This window comes from Aplidium turbinatum, chromosome 11, assembly GCF_918807975.1.
Source record: "Aplidium turbinatum chromosome 11, kaAplTurb1.1, whole genome shotgun sequence".
Lineage (NCBI taxonomy): Eukaryota > Metazoa > Chordata > Ascidiacea > Aplousobranchia > Polyclinidae > Aplidium > Aplidium turbinatum.
Window position 1 is genome coordinate 8,319,101 of NC_137482.1, and position 22,273 is coordinate 8,341,373.

Consider the following 22,273-nt stretch of genomic DNA (forward strand, 5'->3'; position numbering starts at 1 on the left):
CAATAACAGAAACAACTATTTCTGTGGACTTCACAAATAAAACGAAAATAAAAAGGCTGCTTTGCCGGTACGAGTAATACTATTACTAACAGGTGTCGTACCTTTGACTAGGCCTACAACACAAAGTCAAGTTTGCGGTTTCTATTGTTGGCAAATCGATTTATCACAGAGTCTGTGTCAATTAAAATGTCCCGATGCTGGTATAGTAAGACCAATCCATTCAGTCTTTCCTCGCCGATGTTGTTCCTCAGCCAGGTTTTCAACGACCGAAGAGATGAAAAGCTTCTTTCGGCTGATGCTACGCTGACTGGCAAGGTTAATAGCATTTTTAGAAGAGACTGAGAGTGTACGATTGTGTACACATCTTCATCACACGGCTGTAAAGCTTCTTCCACAGTCATCGGTAAGACTGCAGCAGTCGCCGAAACAGTTAGGTTTGCCACTTTTCCTTCCATAGTTGGATCTCTGAACACAGAGCAGATTCCACACTATATATATGATGTATCAAGCCGTTGTAGGCATTGTAAATGACTTTTGTCAATGCTATCGGGTCGATACTTGAGCAATTTCGTGGTAGCAATGATGTTAGGTGACAAGATACTAAAGTCTCAGCTGGAAATTTTGTTTCCAAGTCAAGTATGAAGGATTCCAACATTGGAATATAGATCGACCTTTTGTAGTATTGCTCTGGTAACGAAGATGGAACATTTGTTCTGTGAACTTGTCGTTGATTAATTCGAGGTAAGGTAACGGTAATGTCCAAATTTGACAAAACTTGGGATGCTTTTTGGAATAAACTACAGTATTCATCATCACAATTTTCACACCGGGCTTTGAGAATGCTTTCTAAATCTCTGACAAGTCTTGTAGCTGCAGATAAATCCAGACTCTTCTTCTGAAACAACTGCTAAGTGGTAGACACAACATAAACACAGATATATGACAAAAGAGTGTAATGATGAACAGTGCCAGCAAAAAGTTTAGAAACTTTTTAAATTTTAGTAATTTCGTTCGGTAATTAGACTCTGTGAGGAAGTAATAGCCTTATAGGCTACTATGTTATTATTATAACGTACCTTATAGCCTAACCTAATCTTTGAACATGGCGAAAGACTTATTCAGCATTGCTTTCGATATGTTATTTTCCAAATCGTGTACATATAAATGAAGAATAAAGCTACTTTCTTAGGTTTTACGGGGGGCGATCGCCCCAATCGCCCCCCTGGATCCGCCCCTGTTCAGGATAGTGTCCACTAACCATACAGTTATTGAAGGCTCGGGTAAGATAAGGAGCTATTAAGAACTTGAAGCTCTTTATAATAGTCAAGGGAATGTCATCGTATCCTGGGGACTTGTTATGCTTGAGGTCATCAATTATATTTATTACTTCGTTATTATCTGTTGGTTGCAGGCTGACGGAAGTAACAGGGCTAGACCGTCCATTTTTTAGAGTATTTCTGTAATTTGTGCTTATTTGTTTACCTTTGGCTAATTTATGACCAATATTCACAAAATAGTTATTCATTTCCTCGCAGATTTCTTCTGGTTTTTCTGTAGTTGTGTGATTGTTAAGAGAGATTTTGGATGGTAATTCATTAGTTTTGTTTTGTTTACGTATTATCTTGTTGATATAGTCTTCCAAGTATCTGAGGAACTCTTACCCAATTTGAATATTTCTTTGTAAATAAGCCTTTTTCGCTTTAGTTTTTATGCGAGTTAATTTGTTACGAAATTGCTTAGCCTATAGGCTATTCACTGTGTATTGTGGGATCCTTATTTTTGAGAAATTTTCGAAAAAGTTTATTTTGTTTTTTGATAAGCTTTAAGATACGATTAGATATCCAAGGTTTACCTGATGAGATCATTTTAGCAATAAGCCATTCAATACTATTACTGCTTATTGCGGTTGGAGTTTGAAGGATAGAGTCAAGATCAGCTAGATATTTTTCAAGCCTTTGTGCGGTGATTTTTCTAATCAATGGCCTCGACTGCTCTTTATGTGATGCCGTAAATTTAATCTTGCTTGAACACCTTTCTTGTTGGATTCATTATTATCAACCTGGCCAATGCAGTTTTTAAACTTGAGGTTAAGTTGGTCAAGCAAAAATAATCAACGCTTAACCAAAGCAGCACCAGTTTTCAAGTTAATTAATAGAAACTGTTCAGCGATACAGAAATCAGTAGGCTGCAGAAATAGCATGGGATTCTACTCTACTTGAAGTGGTTTAACATAGCCTACCTTAATACGAGAAGAATTTGTTCTTGATGAGAAACATCTAAAGTAGCATCTATAATAATTGAAAAAAAAACACTTGGAACTACACATTTCATTCAAAAATTTGTTTATTTTTAAATTGGTACATTTTCATTTTAGTATGAAAAATGGGCCCTCCTCAAAATTAAAACAACAAAAACCTACTCGTTTTTCCATTACAATGTTGCGCTTGGCGGGAAAGTTACCCTAATTACCTCCCCCTCTCGAAGCCCCTGCTCAACACCACTATTCTATATAAACAATTCTTTACAGATGAAATCTTTAGAAAAATTCGTTGTATTGTCATGCATGCAATGGGCAAGAAATCTTTATAATTTTGAATAATGGAAAGCGTTTTGTCCACAACTCATTTTTGACAGTTTATAAATGTGAAAACAAGAATAGGCTATGAGAAATAACATGTGAATGAGGTATTGTGTTGCAAGCTGATGTTACTAGTTTATCGCTACATTCTTGTGGCATAAACTGTCTGTTTTCTGCTGGAAAATGTGTCAACAGAAAAGGTTCTTTTCCTACAATAACATTGTGAATAAAAGTGGCCGAAAGCGTAAACAACAAATAAAATTATTGGCGATTTCATGCATGTGGCATTGCAGTTTCCTACACTACCAAATCGACTAAAGCATGACTTGAAGAAAACGTAAACGCTTTGTAAGAATTACTATAACGTAAGTTTGCTGCAAATTTATGTAGGATAATGTGGAATTGTACTTTTTGAAAAACGGGAAAAAATTTCTTTGATCGTATCACGCTCACAATAGTTTCCTGCTCGCCGACATACGCCAAATGCTTTTTTCACCTTTTGCAAGATGACCTTTTGGGACAAGGTTTGATTCATGTAGAGTAGAGAAAAAAAGAACCTGGGAGCGCATGTAGTAATATTTCCTCTACTTTTTCACTCTCATTTCATTGCAGCAAAGTTTGGCTTTCATAGACTATTTGAATTTGTAAATGGGATATTTTATATTTATTAGAATACCTTGTTTTGAATTTTCGAGAACAAATACAAACTAATTATTTGCTTCAGTAAGGAAAGTTTTAAAATACGGTGTCTTGAAATATGAAAGTTTTCAACTTTGTGCAAATACTTTGGTTATTTCTTTTTTACGGTAAGTTTGTTATTATTTTGCTTTAGGCTGAGTTCTGCAAGATTGCCATTTTTTTAAACATTGTTTCTTTTTTTTAGTTTTTGTTTTTTTCATCAAGTGCATTTTTAGCGATAAACTGTTTTTAAGTTTGAAGTAGTATTTGCAGTCTATTTGTATAAATTAACTAATCTCATATCTTTAATAAACTTTTCGTCGTGGTAAGCCTGCTACAGTAGGCTACCTTTCCGATATATTTAAACCCAGTCTTGTCAGATTCAGTTACTTCCTTGATTGTTAGACTACCCAAGTACCCAACTATAACTGATCACGGAATCGGTAAATTTTATTGCAGTCTTTAACACATGGGTGAGAAGACGAAAGCTCTGAAATTTTATTAATTATCCAGATTATGATAGTCAATGGTTTTTAACGTATTCCTTCAACAGATTGTCCGAAAGATCATTTTACAGAGTATTAACTGAGTACATCAGTTGTTTTAAAAAATGTAGCTACGTATTCTGAATAATAGCAATCAGGAATTATAAGAACAGCAGTGAGTAGGTTATATTTTTTTGCAGCTTATGGTAATATACAGAATTGTTATACAGGTAACCGCGAAGCAAAATCAACTAAAACGAAACAGATCCATGCGGGAGAAAGTTTGAAGCTTAAGTGCATGGCCGAAGTAACAACCACATCTCTTTTCGGAATACGATGGAATGTACCTAGCAGCGTTGCCACAAGCAAACGACTACAAGTTCTGAAAAATAGCATAGATATAGAGAAGGATATATTATACTACAAGAAAACAATCATCATAGGCAAAACTGTTGCGGCTGATACTGGATACTATACTTGTTTGTATCGGCGAAATGGGAAACAAGCCAACGTCTCTTTTGCTGCCAATATAACGTTGGCACGCACTTACTCACGGGAACAAAAGTGGATCAAAAGGGTGTATGTGTATGTTTATAGTAAGTAGTTTATATAGGACTCAAATGTATTTTTTAAACATGTATTGACAAAAGCTTTTACAATGGCTAATTCTTTCATGTTGCAACATTCTCTCAATGTTATTGATGAAATTATTGTTGAATAATGAAAAGTTTAGGTGTTTACCTGGAATATTATCGTTTTAGCAGTAGTTGCAACGTTCATCTGATGAATGCGAAAGTGAAAGTAGGTTTATTGCTTCACTGACGTTTCACTCACCATGATAATCTTCGCTCTGAGGATGCGCATTGCGCATTGTCATAGTGCGCGTAACGTGAGGGAAGCAATAAAACGACTTGCATATTTCTGTTTTTACTTTCGCATTCATCCAATGAAAGTTGCAACTACTGCTAGAAAGTAGAAACGAAACTATTGTCATTATAAAATATACATGACTTGTTTGACATCTTAGGTCCTTCTTCTTTGCTCCTTGATGCCCCGTTGTTCATTGATGTGGAGTTTGGAGAAGATATTCTTCTCCCATGCAGGGCAACTCATAAAAATGCATTGGTCACTTATAGAAGAGTAGGAAGTTCACAAGAACTAGACTTTAGCAGAGTGAGTTTAAGATTTAAAGTTTTACATATTGGTGAAATATGAATTTATTTGAGGCATTTGAAATGTAGATTTATAGAAGAATGCTTAAAATTTCATGGAAGAATAAAATCACAAACAAAGAAGTACTATCCAGAATACAAACCAACATGGAAATTATACAAACAATTAAATCAAGAAAATTAAAATATTTTGGCCACATGATTCGCAATAAGGGCAGACTACCAAGAATTTGGACTAACGATAATGAAGACTGGTCAGGATTTAATTACAAAACTGCAGTAGAAAAATCTCACAACAGAGAAACTTGGTGCTTCATTGCCTCCAATCCTCGACGAGAGGAAGGAACTTAATGATGATGATGTCTAGAAATTTGTTTTTATTTTTGCAGGTATCTTATGACTTTTCCATTGGCTATGTCATCAAGAATGCTACTGACTACGACACCATGCTGTGGTTGTGTCAAGCAAAGCTCTTTAAAAACTCTTCATTAAAACGGAGTTTGATTGTCTCCGATAAGCGCCGGATCATGGTGAACGTATTGCGAAGCAAAGGTAACAATCTCATTAAAATGCTCTAACTTTTAGGCTACTAATTTTCATGTTCTTGTGATCAGATTGTTTTTTGTGACTATAAAATTTCTGTCGTATGTCAGATATAGCTCCAAAGATTGGGGAGATCGTCATGTTTGCGGAAAAATCTCGCGTTTTTCAAGATGATGAAATCCAAATTACTTGTGAGGTTTCTGTCCAGAGAGGCGGTAGAGTAAACTTTGTATGGAATACTCCAAGAGTCAAACCAAATGCAAAAGTACGTAGCACTAACTACAGCAATATTTTAGTCATTGCTGTATACAGAACAAAGGTTGATTACAATTTATGTTTAGGGAAAGTGGTCAATTAGGTTTACCTCTGGATAACCTCATTGGTCAATTTCCAAACAGGCTTATTTAGGCTACAATTTTTTTGTTAAAAATAAGCTACAATTAAGTTAGTTATACACTTATACAGTCATTATGGTTTTGAAGGTTTGAAATAATCTGTTTCAACGCTTGCGATAATTTCTGTCTTTAAACATTTACGAAAGTTAATTACACTTGCAATCGTTGTTTTTGTGAAGTTAGGTTGTGAAAATTGTAAGCTTAGTTCAAACCGCACCTACCTTGTGCAACGATGCGAGCTAAAAATTTCTTAGTGAAATATGCAACTTTGATCGAGCATAAATTTATAAACGAATCTCGTTCCTTGAAAAGTCTTTCATTTGCTATGATGTGAGACAAATGGAAACATAGACGAAGTGGATCGCACAACATCGCATGTACATTCTTGAAAAGTCAATTGTCTTGAGATCGAATATATTTACCTTAATGTTGCTGAAAATTGATTTCTAAAAATACACGAGTTTCCGTCCAATTTCAAAGTCCAACACAGGCTACACTCTACACACTGCTTAAAACGTCTTTTTAGTGCATTATCAAACTTGTATCATTTACAAGGTAAAAGAAGGTAAACAAAGACTTTTATTATAAAATTTGGTAATTTTAACGGTAATGTCACGGTGATTCTAATGCTTTTTAATTTGATCAATTGATTTCATTTAAAGCAAATCTGCTTTACCGAAAAAACAGGCGTCATAGAAAAGCTTGCAATATTATTTCTTTCAGTTACAATTGACATTAAGCTAAAACATTGCTGCAATAGCAGTTATAACCCACTTCACAACAAAAGTTTAGCTTTTTTTTTTATTCAATTCTTTTTGTAAAAATTTTCTTTGTTTAGTGCAGGAGTTCCCAACCTGGGGGCCATGGCCCCCTAGTGGGCCATAAGCCTTTTTCATGGGGGCTAATGAAAAATTTGAAAAATAATATTTTTTTTAATTTGAGGTGCTCACTACTTAGAAATGTTTACCCCAACGAGAAATTTTATTTTTGCAGTTGGAATTTGGTTATGAAGATCCCATTGACAAAAGCGATTTACCAAAAATTGGTAAAGACTCAGTAATTGGATGGAGCAAATTGACCATCAAGAAAGCAAGAATAATTGATTCTGGAAGCTATACTTGCACCGTGGTAACTAGTCAGAAAAACAAGACCACGCAATCGACTGTTTCAGTTTATGGTAAATGTTATTAATTAGCATAAAACACTTTGTTTACTTTTATCAATCCGTGGTTAGGCCATATTCGTTATGTAAAAAAGCGTTTATGATGCTTCTAGATGTCAAAAATTGTTAGGGCTTAAAAACCAACCTTGACAGCTGGCTATGACATGTTTATAATAGAAGTGGAACCAATTTACTCCTTAAATCATTTTGTATGAAAGTGATGACACGATGATTTGAACGCGGCATATTCTATTGTTTTACAGAGTCTCCATTTATAACAATCATAAACTATCCTACAATGCTGGACGATGGGACTATCTATGCTGTTACTGGGCAAAACGCTGATTTGTGCTTCAAAGTTGACGCCTTTCCCAAGCCAACATTTCAATGGTTTATAAATGAGACGATTCGTTTGAAAGAAACTGTATACACTGCAGGAATGGCAGCGCAAAAAATAGAAATAAGCGGAAGTGAATTTGTCATCCGCAATTTGAGTATTTCTGACAACGGAAATTACACGTTGAAAATAAAAACGTCAAGAATGGTAAAGAAAGTAACAATTAAACTGAATGTTATAGGTGAGTTTAATCTTTTGTAAACTTTTATTCAATTTAGAAAGTCAATTTTGTCACTAGAACCATCAACAACAACATCACAAATCAAAGCTTTCTCAACTTGTAGTCTATTTATAACCTAGAGTTTGTAAGTTAGTCAGCGAAATGCATTGCTTGTCAGAAACTGTTTAGCTAAATTTTATAACTTTTTATTTCTAATGGTAGGCTGTTGAAAAAGTTAAATGATTGCTAAATTTGTGATGAACTGGCCTATTTAGAAATATTTTATTAAAGCATCAGAAAAGTGGGACTATGAAACTGGATATAACAGGGAAATTATGCAGTTTATTTTACCAGTTTTAATTAAAGCTTTGGCTAAATGCACGCTTAAATCAAATCCTTCAAAATTAGATTATTCATCTTACAAAATAAGCTGTATCGTAAGAAAAGTCAACAGGCAGTTTCAATGCACGAACAAGAAACATTATGGGAAATTTTCGCTGTAGTCTAATGTATTTTCTAATGAGGAACCTGACCATCAACTTTTACTTGAAGAATTACAACCACCGCAAATTATTGTCCCCCTGGATGACGTTTTCCTTGCTGTGGTGGGAGAAGGTTTCATCTTGTCTTGTGAATGCGATGGAGTGCCAGAACCGAGATATCGCTGGTTCCATGATGATTTCGAATTGTTTGGTAATTAATTAGGCTATAATCAAGTTGTAACTTATGTAAAATAACCATTCGCATTTGAAATAAAAATATGTCTATTCGATAAGATTATTTATCATTGTTGACTTAGACTTTCATTGTTTTTCATTGTTGAATTAGATTTTCATTGTTTTTCATTGTTGACTTAAATGCCCAGCTAAGTAAAAACTTGTGTTTGGCCTTGTTTAACTACGATAACGCTCCAGGACCGATAGTCATTGCAATTTTCTATTTATACAAATCTTCAAAATATTCTATGTTTGATAATTATTTTGTTTCTCATTTTATTTTGTTCTATTTAAAAATTTTCTGAAAGCATTGTGACCGTAAGCTTATCATTTTTTTTTAAATCCACAACTTATTTCGATCTTTAAGCACATCTTAACGTTTGCGTTTTGTCGCTTCTTCTTTTTTCTGGATTTTTGCTATGTTTGACATGCTGTTTTCGCTGTGGCGTTTAGAAATAAAAACAACTCAACTTTCACCTGCAATCCTAGTTTTGGCATATATTTAAACTGAGTTTGTTGCACAGATGCCACTCCTGAGCTGGAGCTCCCAAATGTTAAGTTTAGTGATGAAGGCAACTACACATGCGAAGCTTACAATGACCACGGTATTTATACAAGCAGTACCATTGTGCACGTAAAAGGTGACTAAATGCATTTTTGTCTATTTCTAATTTGAAAAGACTAAGTTTTTCTGGGTAATTTTTTTTGCGAAAAGTCGGATGCCAGTGCAAGCCAATTTTATATTTAGAATCCTTATTTTTACAAAGCTGAGCTTAAAATCTACATCTGCAACATAAAAACTAATATTTTTATAGTTTGCCAACAGTTTCATTCATATGTTTTTACTACGCTGTAGCTTAGCATAGTAGGCCATGCGCCTACTATTTTTCAAAAGTTTTATCTTGTTTTATACAGTACAAACTAGAAAACAAAAGTTGCCCCACTGAAGTGTTAGCTTGTTATAATAAACAGTGGCGTACGCAGAGGAGTGGCCATTGGGCTTTGTCTTTAGTTTTAAAAAAAAGTTTCAGTAATTTAACAAAGTAGAGTACGGCATTCATTATGTTTTGGACAGCACTGTCAAAGCCAATAACAATGTTGTTAATAACCAAGCAATACTAAATCTACGGATCAATGCCCTCTCCTGCGTACCCCTCTGGTTACAGATGTTAGTTGTAGGTACAGTAGGATACCACCATGATACCACTTATTGTAAATCGTTATAGGGCATTGAAAATTTTCATTGGTTTTCTGTAGATCCACAGCAAACGTACACGATTGTCATCGTGGGAGTCATAGCAGTATTAATTACCATCGTTCTATGCACCATCTGGCTGTTTGTATTCAAATCTCGAAAAGTAAAAAAGGTGAGGTGGATATAGGATTGACGATCATCAGTGGCTCATACGTTTGGATACAATAACGTTGACGGTTGTCGCGGTGTGTTGTTATTGCCTACATAATTTATTTTTAACCTTATAATTTTGTATTTTTGTTTTTACATGTTCTATATTTAGTTCATCTTTCTTATATTTCTATTCCTTTTAAATTTTACTTTGTTTTATAACATAGGCCAACTGTAGCCACTTGCGCATTTCTGTTTTTACGTACTGTACAGCATGTTACTTTGCTGTAGTTTTCTGCAGGATAAAGTTTTACCATTGCATTGCAGCTGAGGAAACAGTTGCGTTTGGAACAACAGTATTTAGCGCCCATCATTAATCCCAAGGAAATGCCCTTGGAGGAACAAGCCCAATGTTTGTCATATGATCTTAAAAAGTGGGAGTTTCCAAGAGATAGACTCCGATTCGGCAAAACACTTGGACGAGGTGCATTTGGATGCGTAGTCCAGGCCACTGCGTTTGACCTTGAGAAAACCTCTTCATGCAAAACGATTGCTGTCAAGATGTTGAAAGGTATGCCTAATTACAAAGCTCTAATTTATAACTTATTCAAACACAGTATAAAAAGCAAACACCAATCTGGCGTAGTAAAAAGCTAGACGATGTTATAGGAGAGGCTCAAATGAAAACAAAAACCTTAACAAAACAGCCTAAATTCAATAAATTCTGATTAAATATATATAATTTCACCTGCAGGACCTATATTTTTATTGTTATGCAACCTGATAAAATTAGGCTGTTCGTTTTTAAATTTGCATTCCTCAATTAGAATTAACAATTTAATTTTAAACTTAAATCGTCAAACGATAGGCGTAATTTCACAAAATGTTTCTTTGGGCTGGTGTGACCTATTTAATCTGTCGAAAAGTTTATAAGCTACTCGGAGTCAATTCTTACCTCGGCGCCTATAATTAATTTATAAAAGGTTGCGAGTTATTTTTAACGCTCTTGATACAATGTATTGACAGGTTTGCCTCATCTACAAATCAGTCCACGTTAGGCATTTTGCGTAGGTGACACCAAGTTTTCCTGTAATAAATACTGCACTGCTTCGGTATGGCGCCACAAAACTGCAGCTAATATGTCGCGTTTCCAGGAGTAATGATCGGAAACAGTAGAAAGTAGAACGACTTCCTCTCCAGTCGCGTTTTTGTAAAGTATATTTTATGAATGTTCACTGAGCACTGTACCAGGTGCTAGAAATAATGAATCACACGCTAACTGGTAGGTTATGATGCATAAACGAATAGCCTATACTACCTACACTCTGAGCATTACGCAGAATTTAACATTTGATAATGCCAGAGATCATCAAGAGTGTGAAAAGCCCATATCATCATCCTCTTCCTCTCCACGCTTATTGTGATCAAAATTAATAAAAAATTTGAAATGCAGATTTTCTTGCTAAAGCAATCTATCATGACTGATCAATAAGCTTCCAAAAGACACTCAAATAAAAGATCTAATGAATGAAAATATCTCCCATCACAAACATGTTAGATCTACAACTTGTTTTGGATTCCAAATTTTAGCCGAGAAGAGAAAAGATATAGACAGTGTTGTACGTTGACGCCGTCAAATTGACGGCGTCATTTGACGGCGTCAACTTTTTGTTGACGCTGAGGCTAGCGCCGTCAATTTATTTTTCAGTTGACGGAAGTGATAGCGCCGTCAACTATTTTGCCGATTTTAAGCGTCAAGCGCTAAGCGTCATTTTTTGTTTCCATGGAAAATCTCGTTTCACAATAAGAGTTTCACAATGTATTCTGGCCAGCGCGACTTATCCGAATTACCAGTTTTTGCGTTGGTTGGAATGGCTCCTTGGAATACATGCGGAAGAAGTTCGCCAAATGGTGATCACCCATGTATTGAGAACGAGGGATCAAAGACAGAAAGCGAAAAATCCATGAATGGCATCGCGGACGTTGAATATACTTTATTTCAAAAGCTCTATGCCCCTGAAAAGAGCGATGTTGGTGCAGTGGACCTCGTTAAAAGATTTATACATGCTAAACTATCACAGCACGCTTGGAACGGTGATATCTTTCCGACTAAACGTTTTCAACTTGTTTTTGAAATACAACACACCAATACCAACCAGCGCTGGTGTGGAACGCATGTTTTCACTTGGAAAGGACAATATGCGCAGGGGCGCCGGAACCGGGGGTGGAGCAGGGGGAGCGGATGCCCCCCTGCCCTCAAATTTCTGTGGATGGGGAGGGAAGAGGGGGCAATGGTGCCCTTTTATGGTCATGTAAGCTACTGCACACTTTGCAATATAACAATTTATGCTATACGCTTTTAGCCTAATTATAATGTTTTATTTTTGCCTCAAAATAATATTCACGACACAAAATTCTCCATCACAGTAAGTTATATTACATGATTATAAAATAGCATGATGCCTTTCCGTGCCATTGTTCTTTGTGTAGCGGATACTTGTATCATTACTCGATAATGAGCTGATAGATGAGCATTATCGCTATATCTTATCTTAAAACTTAAAAAAAAAAATTGGCCTTTCAGCAACAAAAGTGCCCTTATTTCATACTCCTGCCCCTCCAGTCAAAAATCGCTTCGGCGCCCCTGAATATGCGTCCCATACGCAGCAGATTGTCAGACAAACGTTTTGAAATGCTTGTTTTTCTGAAAGGAAATAACTAATAGGCTGAGCAGCTAATTACAATACAGTCTCAAAACATAATACCTGCTCTTTATTTATAGCTATTGTTAGCCTTAACTTGGTTGAAATATTTGCGTTTTATGAGACGCTGGCAAAAAATAGCGCTAGAAATTAGCGCTGACGCTGACGCCGTCAATTTCTTTAAGAGCTTACGCAGTCCTTTACGCCGTAAAGCTTTTAAGCAATTCGCGCTGACGCTGACGCCGTCAAATTATTTCAATGACGCGTACAACACTGGATATAGATTACAGCAAAAGACTGCATAAAGGAGGACTTGGAGATAATGATGTTGGAAAACGCCTTGGATAGGATGGTCGAGAAATGCGACCAGCCACTCTTCTAAAGTGGGAATAAATCTGAAACAAATTTTAGTCCCCAAAGTTTATCAAAGCCAGTTGCATACGTCGATTGACTGATACATGGTGCTAGCGCATTGAATTTCAAACGGAAGATTGTGTGCTCAACACCACATCCAGCTAAACGTATTCTTCTTATTCTAAGGACGCTTTAGGCTGATTTCGCACATTTACTGCCATTTTGTTTGTAAAGAAGTTTACATAATCTAGATGCAATGCTATGAATTTCTGCTATAATCCTTGATAAAGCGCAACCTGCGCCAACGAAGCTAAAACCAGATAAAGCACTAGACCAGTACGCCTAGTTCCTAACCGGAAAGGAATTTTTTCACAAGGAATAATTTTTGTGAGTTCATATACAGTGTGACTATATATAATGGTTATATTACCGTGTTTTGCAACAGTTGGCTCACGAAGTAGCGAATACAATGCACTCATGTCGGAGCTTAAAATTCTGATCCATCTTGGGCCACATCTCAACATCGTTAATTTACTAGGAGCTTGCACCACGAAAGAAGGTTTGTAGATTGAAGAAACTGAGAAATAAGATTTAAATGTAATCATCGAAGTAAGCTCGGTTCAATTTACTGAAAAGTGTTCTCTTTTGAGATATAATAAGTTTTTGAACTGACTTCGAGTGAAATTTCCAATACCTACGGCTGCAAAGTGGATGAAGTTGGTATTTTTTACTTTTGATAACATGGTAATACGACTGTGATCAAAGACCCATTGGTTCAAAATTTACGCGTCCTTGTAACAAAAAAAGCTCACCGCGATCTATTCGTCACTCACAGTAGTCTATTACATAATGGTAAGTTTAATCTTCTACTTATTAAAAACGGTAAAAATTAGCACCGTAAAAACATTTGCGTGAACTTACACAGGGATACCTTAATATTTTCCTTAATTTCCAGGGCCACTGATGATTCTTGTCGAGTACTGCCGTCATGGAAACTTGTCCGCATATTTGAGAGAGCGTAGAGACAGATATATTGGAAGTCAGATCACTCAAGGGGAAAAAGCAAATGAAGCGGAAACTAACAAGACCGGTCTTCTCAGTAATGAAACAGCAGATGATGGAGCATTCTCAGTGATAGATGAAGAGACTGGTTCTTCTGACTGGTTGACGAACAACTGCAGCAACAGAACTTCATGCACTAGCGAAGTAGATACAACCAGATCCAGTGATAGTGACACAATGAGAATAACACGGTGAATATTTTTTTAAAGAGTTGATTTGTGGTACAGAATTTGAATTATGATGAGAAGACTTTTTATTGCTCAATAGCAACTTAGAGCAATGAAAAACCTTCTCTTCGCTGTAAATACTTTTTTTAGTGATTTTGTCATATTAATTTTTACCATTCTCTCAAGTAAGCTAACATGTTTTTTTTGTTTTCAGTGATTACACAAGCAACGAAAAAAGCTCGCGTAAAAACTCCAACGCCGAAGAGCAAAAAGACCAAAACGACAAAAAAACTGCATTGACTTTGACTGACTTGCTTTCATATAGCTTACAAGTATCCAGAGGAATGGAATTTCTTGCTTCTAAAAAGGTAATTTTACATTGCAAATTAGTATTATAAATCACCATGAAGCATCATCTTTAAAATGTATTGTCTCAAATTAAGTCCCGGGCCACAAACAAAACTTTAAATAATATTTTTTTGACCTTCCTGCAAAATATTAGGCTACAAAGATTTTTTCTTGTTAAAGTAGGAAAGCCTATTGTCTTAAAATCGTAACACGAGTTGCGCTTCCCAGCTTAGTTTAAATAAAGCGTGTGGAAAGTTGCAATTTGATACAGATGCGAAAACAGCAAACAAGAACAAAATCAGAACTTCCTCAACAACACCCGCAATGAGCCATTGTTTCATACATGGCAGGAATTTAAAAATACGTGGTAAAAATATCCCCCTGTGACACAATGGCTGTTTCTTGTAGCCGTCAATTTTCGCTTGTTTGCCTTTCCAGTTTTTGAAAGTTAACTAGCCTATAAGCAAGCAAGCACAAGATATTTTGGTAGGCCAGAGTTAGGTTGTTTGTTTGTCGTATCCAGGCTTACGCCCGGTGATTGAAGATCTAGATTAAGTGGACGGGAAGGCAAGGAAGCCAATCTTCGTGTCCACCTTCAGGTATGCCTTTAAGTGTCCTGCCACAGACACAGCTGCATGCTCTTGAGCGGCGTCGAACCGGCGCCCTTTCGTTTGCCGTTCTAGGGTTCTCACCACTCGGCCGTGCAGCCGACTGGGTTACTACAGTTTAGCCGAATATGCTTATAGGTTAAATTGATCCATTTTATACACCACAAATAGGTCTGACAATGTTAAACAAGAAACAACCTGATAGTAGGTAATAGGGGCATCGGAATTCTGTTTATGCTTTCACGAAACTTCTGGTGATTTATTACGTAAATGATAAAATCATGAAAAGAACTCGCAGTGTTAGTAGGTGTAACCTTGCAAAGTGTAGGCTAACCGTGCGGCAATTCTATGAGTCCTGCGTGCGTAGGCTTATTGTGTGGTTAAAAGATCGGCCTCGTGTTACACTAGTTTAAACCACCACTACCAATGGTGATAATAAAAATGATACGCTTTAGCTACAAAAATGTACGTTGCAATGCTTATAAAGTGTTTACCAGTTGAATTTGCTGACTTTCCTTTGGTGGACCGGTGCGATGGCGCAGGGGATAATGCGCAAACTTCCCAACAATGCAAATCTGGTTCAGCACCTGACGTAAGCTGGTTGTTGATAAGCACCACTCTACCGACGGTGAAATACGCTTGGTGCGCATAGTTGTTGTGTTGAAGGAAAGGCAGCCGAGAGAAAGGAACTTGTCACACCCTACTCTCAGTGCTGTAGGCTATTCGTAAAAAAAGCACAAGGTAGCCTATAGCCTACTGTCAGATTTGGCAAAATAATAAATAATACACAACTTGCCAAATACTAATCTTTATTCAGTCATAACATGAATTATCAAAATTGGACGACGGAATGGTTAAGTTCATGGTACATTCGTGTACCATTGGTCCTCAAAGGGTTAAGTAGTTAGTTAGTGGTTGTCAAGAATCAGTGATGACAGCATAGGCACTCTCTTTGGAAAACCAGAGGGTATACTAATAGTTGCTCGAAAAAGCAGAGAGTATACTGAGTATATTGCCGTATACCCTCGAATACAGCACTGCCTACTCTCATTTGTGCTGATGGCTTAGTATGATGGAAACCTTATCTTTTCATCACTCTAAGCTCAGTAGCCTGAGAAGGCTATGATGGGGCCTTTTCATGGTATTCTACGCGTCTAGCTTTGACTCTGAATCCAGTTTGCGTTTGGCCAATGGAATACAAAACCTGTAACTTCTTGGGCATGTTAATCATGGCTAGCGAACTATTTGCGTTTCCGATTAACCTTTGCGTTTGTAAGAGACTGACGTATAGGATCTCACAATTGTCTATCGATCGGTTGAACAGGCAGCTCGCCAACCAATATTGTTGCATTCGTATGAAACGGGCAAACGGCTCTTGAAGCAACGTTACAACACGTTCATACTTAGCCTAATATGCCTATCAACAAACACAGGACTGCATTTTGAACTCCGCTTAAAAGTCGAAACTGTAAGCATAATGATCATGGACATAGCCGTAGGAGAAGATGGAGATGCAGGCAGGGGTCGTTTCCCAGTTATAGAAATATCGCGATTGTGGGCAAAACTTTTGGAAAATTGCTGCATTTTTAAAAATATATTTGCAAATACAAACACTTGTAGGCTACAGCTTTAATGTAAAATTTTCAAATTCATTTCTCTTAAGAAAAATGTGAACACTATAATATAAACGACGACCTTTTAGAGTACATGCATAAAAATGAGACAAAGTCCAATTTGAAATTCTTTTGTTGCATTTTTCCAGTTAGAAATTCTTATGTTGCATATCATCTTATTTCATTTCTAATTATGCATTATTTGCATATCATGCATGTCATTTCTCTTAGATGTAACTTAGCCTATAATTATTCCTGATGAGGATACTATGTGGTGTCGAAAACGTTGGATTGAGTAGTTTTTTGTGTGATTAATAAAAACTGTTAAATCCGTTAACGTTACTGAGTGTTATAAGTTATGTAGGCCTACAGTATCTGGTTACAACAAGTCAAGCTCTCTACCAAGGTTCAAACATAACATCGTGTTAAAACATAATTAGATTGATCATCTGACCATCTCGTTGATCTGACCAATAACCTTTCTTCATTGACTTTTGCATTCACCACATGCCGAGCAGAGGTGAACGAAGTCACTTTTCTTGACTCCGGCTCCGCTCCTGCTCCAAAAGTATTGACTTCGACTACTGCTCTAACTTCGAAATTCATTTTGAAGTGAAATAAGCATGAAACTACTTTTTTCAAATAGTTGGGCTTTTTAAAAAAAACCTATAGCGTGTTGGGCTTTTTTTAAAAAGCTCGGGTTTTTTTCAACCCTGCTTTTGCTACGCTAAGCCTCTCCCCTCCCCAGGACACAACAATAACCAACTTTTATGATGTAATTTAGGGTGCTTTAACAGACCATTTTTGCACGTAAAGCGTTAAATCACCACTTTGGGCCCCTAATTTGCGCGCAATGCACTCAATTACCTTTCCGGTCCCTTTTGCTACATTACATGCCCCCCAGGACTAAAGAATAGCAACTTTTATGATTGAATTTAGTCGTTTAGGATGGTTTTAACCAAATATTTTTTCGCGTGAATTATATAATCACAATTTCTGGCCCCTCAAGGATACACAGTAGGCTACCCCTCTCATAAGCCTTGCATGTGATCCATTCTAAAGGGGGCGTGTCAGAAAAAAGGTTAAAAGGCACTGGTATGATAGATGCCTTTTGTGACGTTAAAATTTGCCGTTGGTCTCTTCCAGTGCATTCATCGAGACTTGGCTGCACGCAACATCTTGCTCTCTGACTACCAAGTGGTGAAAATATGCGACTTCGGTTTGGCGCGTGACGTGTATAAAGATCCAGACTATGTGCGTCAAGGAGAAGCAAGACTGCCATTGAAGTGGATGGCTCCGGAATCAATTTTCGATAAGCTTTATACGACAAAAAGTGATGTGTGAGTAGGCTACGCCAAACCAACCTTTGATTGCAACTTTTGACTAAAAGTGTAGTAAACTGTCGCTTTAAACTGTGTAATGGGACAATGAGCACTCGAGCAACGCATATCAAGAACAGCTCTCCGTTTAGCGGCAACTAGTGGATGGTATAACTCACAAACAACAAGCGGAAACTTCATCCTGTCAATCTCTTTGATCGGGCCTGCATCAGTGGTTCAAAGCCTCTTTAAGTAAGCGAAATTGACAAGATCAAGCATTCAAACAAGCTTTTTTAGTCCAAGAATAAAGATTCCCTCAATTATTGAGCTACCATGCAGTAGATATAGGGAACGTTCAAATATTACGTAACGCCTTCGAGGGGGAGGGGGGGTTTATGCAAAGCGTTACGTTAGCGTCACATCGGGGGGGGAGGGGGTTCAAGCAAAACGTTACGTAACGCTTTCGAGTACGGAATGGTAGTTTTTTGTGCTGAATTCGTAGTGAAAAAGCGTTACGTGGGGGAGGGAGGGATTGAAAAAAGCGTTACGTTGGCGTTACATGGGGGAGGGGGGTGTCAAAAATTCGGAAAAAAAGCGTTACGTAATATTTGAACGTTCCCATAGGCTACCGCGCTAAAATTGACCGTTAAAGTTGAATTTTTTAGATGGTCGTTTGGAGTTTTGCTTTGGGAGATATTTAGTCTTGGTGGGTCGCCATATCCTGGATTACAAATTGATGAAGATTTCTGCAACAAGCTTCGCCGGGGAGTACGTATGGGAAAGCCGAGATATTCCAATGATTCAATGTAAGATATAGACTCCACTGTCTGCAGTTGATGATTAAGCATGTAGGCTACAGGCCTAAGCTACGTTTTATTAGTTCGTTCACGCAGGCGTTTATAAAACTGAAAACAGGGAAATTTTGTAAAATTTGAAGTAATTTACTGTACAGTATTTGGATTTAATAAACATACAAACACTTACAAGCCAGATAAGATAGATCTACCAAAGCTACAAAGGTAGGCTAGGTCTAGCCTTTTTTTTTTTTTTTACATAACTTTTCAATTTGATTTTAATGTTTCTGTCGTGTATAGGTACTCAGCAATGCTTGCTTGCTGGGCTGATTCGCCGCAGGAGAGACCCACATTCACTAAATTATGCGAAGAGCTTTGCGATGTTCTGCAAACCGAAGCCGGCCATGTAAGTTTAAGGCGTAGGCTGGTGTAAACCTTTATTTCCATGTTTAGTCCGTAAACTTGGCTATAGGCCTACCCTATTGTTGCTGCAAAGATAAAAAAAATTAATTGAGCTAACTTTATCTTTGACAAACAAAACCTGTAGACTAAATGTTGAGAAAAGTGATGGATAAGCCTCAATGTTGAGTTCTTGATTTAGGTTGAAAAAGAATGCAGACCATAGGCTACATGAACAAAACTTGAATTAAAAAATTTCCCATGTTTGCTATTACTGTACAATAACCAAGCCATAACAACAATAATCTAATTTAGGCTATGTCACCCTTGGCATACCGCATTCGCAGGGTTGTTCGTAGGTTACAAGATTGTTGTGAATGGGCTACCACAATATTCTAATCGCAGACTTCCGAACAGTAGAAATTTTGTTTGTTTCAGGATTATTTGGACATTATGAAAATATTTGCAACAAACGTTGAAGGAAAAATACCCCTTAGAGGTGTAAAACCACAGCAAAGCCCTGAAGAAACATTTGAATTGAACAAAAAAACGCCAACTAAAGCAGCATCTGACGATTACACAGATGTCGAAGTAAGTAACTTTGGATCAAGAATTGAACGATGTCAATATGACCTTTGAGATCAGAGTAAGCAAATCATGGATTTGTTCAAACTCCATCACACGCATTGCAAAAGTTTACCGGACCATGCCTAAATCCCCAAAACATAAACGCCTAAAACTTTACAGAACTCAGTTTAAAGTTTTGTACATCCTGCAACTTCTATTTTGCTTCGATGAAGACAAATTCAGCTGCAATTTTAGATTCTCAGTTTCATGGAATGTAGGCAAGTTAAGGTGGTGAAAGAACCATAAGCCAAGGTAGTTAAATCCCAGGTTTGGTATAAAAATGAAAAAGAAAATTGGTGTAATTTGCCCTGGAAATTTCTTTGGAAACAGTGAATACTGAATAGGATAATTCAGAAACTACAAAAAAGAATTATGAATCAAAACAGCTTTCTGTTTCACGAACCAATCAGAAAAATAGAATCAGAAAGAAATTTTGAATGCGTCGTGTGGCCACTTTGTCAAATTCATATTTGATATGTGGCTAAGACTTTCGGTTTCCTTTGCAAGAGCCAAGGATATCTTGACACTACAAGAGCGATTTTTGGTCTTAATTTTGTTCTACGAAACAAACCGATAAAACTAAAACAACACGTTCATATTAATAGATCAGGGTCCTGGGAAAGTTTGACGGGCGTGCAGAAGCATCCAGCACAATGGTGGAAGAATCGCACGAAGACAACGAGGACAGCTTTATTGAAATAACACAAGAAAGCATCGTCCTGGACCAGTTGCTGACAGAAGACGGTAAATAATAATGTTATAGCGACTCTTCGAATTTTCTGTCGATAAGCTTGGTTTTTGGTTAAAATTAAAGACCTAATCAGCTATTTGAGTAGCCTACCAGCAGTATTTACTAAAGGACTGTCCATAAAAGACGTCCTCATAAAATTGCAAAAAATGACCCCTCCTTCCTACCAAAATCTACACACTGAGTCATAGAAAAATCCGCAACTTGCAACCGACTTCACTGCGGACGAGTTTTATGAACAGCTCCCAAGACAAAAATCTAAACGAGCTTGTAGCTGCGTCAAGATTCAAGATTGATTTGAAAGACGAAAACTGTTGACTTTGCTGTTTTTAGGTAATCAATCGGAAGACAGCGGAATGTATGCCAGCACAGATAGAAGTCTGGCATATACCGAGGCAGGGAATTACACATCAATCGACAAAATGGCGTTATGCGAACCTCCTCCTTTGTATGACGACGTGGTTGCTTCTCAAGTGGATTTGGTGTGACATCATTTTCAGAATACCGAGCACAACGTTGCGAAAACTGAACAATGTTTCCAAACGAAACGTAAAATCTCCAAGAGTCAAATGTTGTAAAGAGAAGAGGAAAAGCAACAATAGCATACTATCTAGGCCAGGGGTGACGAACCTTTTTGTGGTTGCGGGCCACTTTGTCAATTGCACATGAGTTATCGGGCCACACAACTTTTAATCGTAACCTAGGCTACTATGAAATCTTTTAGAAGTGACTCAAGATATTATTCATGAAAAGTAACAAACGGCAGATGAAAGTAATAAAACCCACACAGTTCAAATTATTTTACGCAGAATCGAAACATACAACAGTAAAAAATAAAAACAAATCAACCTGAGCAAAAAGGATAGAGCAACAGTACGCCTACTTGCACTGATAATGAAGACAGTTTAATTTTCGAAGCGTTTGCTTTCATATGAGTATGATTTCTTCTTTTCTTGGCTCTATCCTTTTGCTCAAGTTGACTAAATGTTTCGACCATTATGCTCCGAAACAACAAACCAGTTAATGAAATTTCTTTTTCAAACAACAAACAAAAGCCCATGCGAATCATACAGCTGAAGCTATCTAATGCAGCATTGAAGCATAAAATATTAAAAAATAACATTGAAGCATTGAATTTTTTTGCTTAGTGGGATTTTTGGAAAGTTTTTTTTCTTGACTAAGCGTTCAATATTAGGTCGAACAGACGATGTGGCAACTCTCAACTGCATACTAAGATTTTCATAAAACGCATAAAACAAAATGAAGGCATAAAACAGCTTTGAGATGTCTTTTGTCTTGCGTGAGCGATTGTCAAATTGTTTTGCGGGCCGCACAAAATTCTTTGACGGGCCGCATGCGGCCCGCAGGTTCGTCACCTCTGACCTAGGCCTACATGTAGAAAGTATGTCAGGAAAAATTTGAAAATTACTAAATAGCATACTTATGACAAGGGATGTTTTTCTACTGTTGCAAAACACTGCAGAAAGTTTAACATGTGTGGTTGGACAATGGACATACCTCCTTTGTAGAAGCATGTACAGTAGAATTCGCCTATAGTGACACCTGTTGCAAAGTCCCGTTTGCATTCGCAACAGTTGAGTAGAATTCGGCTATAGTGACACTTCGGTTATGGTGACACTTTTTCCGTGGTCCCTTCAGGTGTCACTATAAGCGAATTCTACTGTAATTGCCTTTGAATATTATTAACTCACCGTAAATTCAAAATCAATTCGCCTTTTACATTCGTCGTCAACATAATATTTGCTTTTTGTGTACAGTTTAATGTTTGCAAGATCATCTGTGTTTATTGAGAGTTTGTAAATATATTACATGTGTCGTTTCTGAGTTTTAATAAAAGTTAACCTCCAAGCAACACAGAAGGAAACGAACAGGCTTAAACA

The 22,273-nt window shown here is 37.0% G+C and overlaps 2 protein-coding genes across 2 annotated transcripts; both read left to right on the forward strand.

The window, feature by feature from the left end:
* The first annotated feature begins 3,725 nt into the window (after positions 1-3,725).
* Positions 3,726-8,935, forward strand: LOC145780153 (vascular endothelial growth factor receptor 1-like). Its single transcript, XM_082591863.1, has 9 exons — positions 3,726-3,729; positions 3,972-4,337; positions 4,769-4,914; positions 5,303-5,465; positions 5,567-5,721; positions 6,845-7,028; positions 7,277-7,591; positions 8,123-8,263; positions 8,811-8,935. The coding sequence occupies exons 1-9, from the start codon at positions 3,726-3,728 to the stop codon at positions 8,933-8,935; spliced, it is 1,599 nt and encodes a 532-aa protein (XP_082447989.1).
* Positions 8,818-22,235, forward strand: LOC145779658 (vascular endothelial growth factor receptor kdr-like). The gene is made up of 12 exons (XM_082591297.1): positions 8,818-8,927; positions 9,544-9,653; positions 9,959-10,202; positions 13,133-13,246; positions 13,643-13,940; positions 14,131-14,284; positions 17,632-17,825; positions 18,470-18,610; positions 18,899-19,004; positions 19,436-19,588; positions 20,230-20,368; positions 20,706-22,235. Exons 3-12 carry the CDS (start codon positions 10,019-10,021, stop codon positions 20,858-20,860), a joined length of 1,638 nt encoding a protein of 545 aa, XP_082447423.1. The 5' UTR covers positions 8,818-8,927; positions 9,544-9,653; positions 9,959-10,018; the 3' UTR covers positions 20,861-22,235.
* The last annotated feature ends 38 nt before the right edge of the window (positions 22,236-22,273 follow it).